The 5150-nt window shown below is 43.9% G+C and overlaps 1 protein-coding gene across 2 annotated transcripts in view; it reads right to left on the minus strand.

Moving 5' to 3' along the window:
* Positions 1-2520, minus strand: part of LOC116841813 (excitatory amino acid transporter) — a 12424-nt gene extending 9904 nt beyond the window's left edge. The window contains exon 1 of one of the 2 annotated variants that reach the window (XM_032810204.1): positions 1411-2520. In XM_032810204.1, coding sequence (XP_032666095.1) covers positions 1411-1585 — 175 coding nt within the window. In that variant the 5' untranslated portion in view covers positions 1586-2520. The remainder of the gene's footprint in view (positions 1-1410) is intronic. The other variant, XM_032810205.1, reaches the window with a different exon arrangement.
* Between the last annotated feature and the right edge of the window lie 2630 nt (positions 2521-5150).

Consider the following 5150-nt stretch of genomic DNA (forward strand, 5'->3'; position numbering starts at 1 on the left):
CACACACACACACACACACACACACACACACACACATAGGATTTTTATGAGCGTTTGATGCGATGTTCTAAACGTGAGAAAGAGAGAGAGAGAGAGAGAGAGAGAGAGAGAGAGAGAGAGAGAGACTTCTCTATACGCGTTTCAATTTCTTCGGTACGATTCTCCTTCTATATTTAAAGATACTTTTGATGGTATTTAAAAGTCGTACAAGTAAGTTAACGTATCACGCTCAGAAATATCGGCTGCTTGATTTCATAATCGCGATAATGACGTCATGATGGATGAAAGTGACATCCGAGAAGCCCCTGATGGCAGCTATGTGCGCGTAAGTATTCCTGACAATTACATCGACTTATACGTCGTCATTGTCTCTAGACATCTCTTTGTCCGCTTATGAAAACGCAGTATCTGTTTCTAATCGATAATACTAATAATTAACATGTTTAACATACATTTGTATTCACTGTAACTCTTCACAAATTATTAATTTGAAAAAGGATATTTGGGATTCTGAAAAATTATGATACTGTAAATACAAGTGTACAAGTAATTATGATTATCGATTTTATTCGCGGCCTTAACATGTTTCTGGATTATAAGGGAAAAGATGTCACATATGCGCGACATGCTTTAGTTGAGATCCAACAGCTTGTAAAATATTTGAAAACGCCAAGTAGTGAACTACTTTGTCCATTGCAATCACATAGTATAGTTTTTATCGATGAGTAAAACAAAGGCGGTTAGTATAGTTTCAGCCAAGACATATATTTGTTACATTAATTATTACATAGAATCTCTTTATGAATTATACGTTGATACTAAAAAAAAAAAAATCAATAGCTGAAGTGACAAGAACAGAAAATTAGTGAGCGACGTAAAAATCAGATAAAAGTCCAATATAAGGGTAAAACTATGTTGAGGAGATAGCGTGTACGGTATCTCGATCGACCGTAGGAATTGTCGCAGATGACGGTCATTATTTATGGTTGATTCATAAAGGGACGACGACAGATAAGCGCAAAATGATAAGCGCAAAAGGTATATCTTTGTGTTATGAATTTGATATCACAGGAATCTTTCTCTTCCTCTCTCTTCCTTTCTCATCGAGTATTTACAACTTAATAATCATTTTCCTTATCGTACGGCAGTAACACATATAAGCAATAACCGACTATACCGTATAAGGTGACTCAGTTAGTAACAGATATCATGAGTCATTTTTAAGTTCTCTTTCTATAACGAAATATTTCTATAACGTTACAGAATAATGTTTCGAGGATACTCTAAATCTACTTTGTTCGAGGAAATTGAACACTTTTTCCTTCGTTTTTCTTTTTTAACTGAAGTTGCGGCTTCAGCACCGCAAGACAAGGACAAAGTAAGCCGAAACCACCCTCCCATTATACTCACCAAGGATTACGCCGAAGAGCACGCCGGATAGGGTAACCATGAGCAGTAGGTTCTCTCGCATCCACTTTCTGGTGTCGGCGGTCACCTTGCGGGGACCCTGAGAGGCCGAGACGTCCTGCCCGCCCATCTTGGCGAACAGATATTCGGAAAATCGGGCAGAGGACTTCTCTTCCATCTCACTGGGCCGCCAGCAAACGGCGCACCAGGAGCGAGTACCGGTCTCGTACAGATAGGCCGATTCTCCCACCGATCCCCCCAAACTCCCTTCTCGCGATCTCTCGCGGCTAACGGCGGGGCCCCGACAGCACCACGACGACGACGGGTTGCCGTTTTGGGGATGTTTCGGTAAATCCGTGCGGAAGGACCAATCACTCACGCCTACCAGACGTTGAAGTAGCCTGACGGCCTTACGGGTGCCTATTAGCTCGATCGTGGTACCGGGTAAGGATTAGACCACCTTATTAGCGACGCTGATAACGATTAGTGGCTTTCAAGGGTCTTTCGCAAGGCGGCTTAATCTCCTCCCGTCGGCTTGTCTGACCTTGTGTATATATACAATATCTCACGTCAAGTCCGGAATCGCCCGAACGTGTGGCCGAGGATACGCGTATTCTTCTACTTGCGAGAGCAACTGATTTGGAGAAGACTGATGAGGAATCCTTTGATTTGCGGAAGGATCAAATTTGCAGAAGATTCTCGTCGCAAAATCGCTATAGTGACTTCTTGTTCGAGAGAGTCGAACGTAAGCGCTGTTGCACAAGGTCAGTTACCCGAGAAGAACCCCAAGCATCGAGTGCGAGGATACCACCGCCTCTTTCCTTCCGAACGGCGCACTTCGCTTCGAAAAGCTGAGATTCAGGATGGCAGGAACAAGATGGACTACCAGCACCAGCGTCTCGGCGTTACAACGACAATAACGACATGGAGTGCAATGGACTGTTCTGGAGAGTCGCTGACGTACTAATCGTGCGCGTGGACGTTTCGACGCGTTCCTCGCGAACTATGAGCCCCGACTGCCTGGTTACCGGCGGACATTGCCGTATTGATTTGTCAGTGTCTCTCCACCCCCGAACGTCTCTCGTGCTCCAGCCTGGAAACGGTAATGTACGCTTGCGCAAACTCCGGCGGTTAAGTCGGTCGCCAGAACGTGGATATGCACTACGCTGTTGCTGCGCGGTTGTGCATTGCAAAAGGATGCGAGACGGACAGGGGGAGATGAAGGGATGATAGCAGAAGGGAGGACGACAAGGGATGGAGTAGCGACGTGAGAAAGAAACGAGAGACAAGAAAAGTGAGGCCGCGCAGCGAAAGGCAACGAGAAAACTCTTCCGAGACGCAATATCCGAAAGATTCTAAATAGACGAAATACTACGTTCCCCTCACGGTGTAATCCGAAATGTAAATCCATCGTACATTGTCAAGGTTGGCTGGATATCGTGGAAGATGCGAGAGATACTCCGCTATTGATTATATATAACTAGTCGATATATTTATTTTAAGAATGGGATAATCCATTTTATTTTAAACACCTGCGGGCACACGTGACAGCTCGGAGTGTGAAACGTTTTACGTCATGACACGCTATAATGCACAATCTACGAAGTAGTAATAAAATAATCATGGTGTAATTCGATGCGATTTATCTATGCTTTTATCTGCACTTCTCTCTTTTTAATAAATTCACTTTTAAGATATCTTATTCGCAAAACTAGAAGTATTATTATAATTCCAAAAAAGCGTATAATTCCGATAACATCTCGATATTAGAGCATACGTTGTAACTATTAAGTGCGCTGAAATGCGCTTAAAAATTCGAACTATAACTAGCGTGCGTGTGCATGAGGACAGAAACTCAATAAATTCTTTTAACGCCTACAATTTTACCGTTCGCTTAGATCTATTCAAACTTACGGTTAAAGGATCGTTAAAGTTGATGAGGAACTAAGATAAAAAAACGCCCTCACTAAGATGGAACTTATAACGTCGACAACACTACCATCTATTACCGACAATATCGACCTTATGTAATACAGATACTTACGGAGCAAAGCATTAACGTCAAACCACATCATGTTAAATAAGACCTGACAAAATCACAATACCTTTCTCATATATTTTTTCATACACATACTCTCCTATATACAGATATTATATAAATACGAATGCAGTGCTACCAACATTCGCTCTTGTCCAAAATAAGCATTTGATACTTTCAGTAAATTGTGTAGATTGGATTTTTATAAAACAATTTTATAAAAGTTTTGACAGAAATATAAAATTCCAGGTGTACAATAGAAAAATTTGAAACACATGATAATATTCTCCTATCCAAATAAGTCATCACGGTGCAAACCGTATTCCCGTTCGATCACGCGTTCTCGAACAAGAAGCCCCGAAAGATTGTAAAATGACAGACAGGTAAGTTTCCAGGTGTGCAATAGAAAAATTTGAAATACATGATAATATTCTCCTATCCAAATAAGTCATCACGGTGCAAACCGTATTCCCGTTCGATCACGCGTTCTCGAACAAGAAGCCCCGAAAGATTGTAAAATGACAGACAGGTAAGTTTCCAGGTGTGCAATAGAAAAATTTGAAATACATGATAATATTCTCCTATCCAAATAAGTCATCACGGTGCAAACCGTATTCCCATCCGATTATCCGTTCTCGAGCAAGAAGCTCCGAAAGATTGTAAAATGACGGAAAGGTGAGATTCCAGGTGTACAATAGAAAAATTTGAAACGCATAATAATATTCTTCTATCCAAATAAGTTATCATGGTGCAAACCGTATTCCCGTCCGATCACCCGTTCTCGAGCAAGAAACCCCGAAAGATTGTAAAATGAGGGAAAGGTGAGATTCCAGGTGTGCAATGGACGGATTGGGCGACTGATGGAAGTGAGGTTTGGCGGGTTTCTGGCAAGGCTGCTAAAAGGGCCAAAAGAAAGGCTGCTCGTGAGAAGGTGCGAGCTAAGGAGGTCTCCCAGCGGACGCCGCGACCTGCTCGGGTTCGGGGGAGCGTGGATACTTCCTCTCAGCCGGAGGTTGGATCGCGAGTTGTTGGCGACAGAGCGGGCCTCTCGGCTGGTGGAGCGACTATACAATCCGGCTCAGCCCGTCCTCGACTTCGCACTAGAAGGATTCCTAGAACGGCTGCGGTCAGCATCAGATGTTTGAGTGACGGCCTTTCATATGCGGAAGCGCTCAGAAGAGCTAGAGAGCGAATCCAACTAGACCTGGATTCGTTGGGCCGCCAATGGGTCTGTTCTGGTGGAGGTGGCTGGCGCCGACCGCTCCGAGAAGGCTGATGTGCTAGCTGCAAAATTGAGGGAGGTCTTATATGGCGAAGCAATCATCACTAGACCTGTTGCTAGGGGTGAATTAAGGATGTGGGGCCTTGATGACTCCGTTTACTCCGATGAAGTGGTATCTGTGGTGGCTGAAAAGGGGGAGTGCTTACCCACACAGATTAAGGTTGGTTCCATTAGAAAGATGGCTAATGGGCTGGGCTCTGTTTGGATCCAGTGTCCTCTCTATGCGGCGGTGAAGGTGGCCTCATTGGGCAGGATCCGTATTGGTTGGACGATGGCGTGAACAGAGCTTCTACAAGCAAGACCGGTGCAATGTCTCCGGTGCTGGAGCTTCGGACATGTGAGACACGCCTATAAAGCCGAGGTGGATAGATCCCATGCCTGCTTTCGTTATGGGGGTGAGTGATTACATCTTGTCCGTGATTA

Source organism: Odontomachus brunneus, unplaced genomic scaffold (genome assembly GCF_010583005.1).
Source record: "Odontomachus brunneus isolate Ranch 3 - 2012 unplaced genomic scaffold, Obru_v1 Obru_scaffold_018, whole genome shotgun sequence".
Lineage (NCBI taxonomy): Eukaryota > Metazoa > Arthropoda > Insecta > Hymenoptera > Formicidae > Odontomachus > Odontomachus brunneus.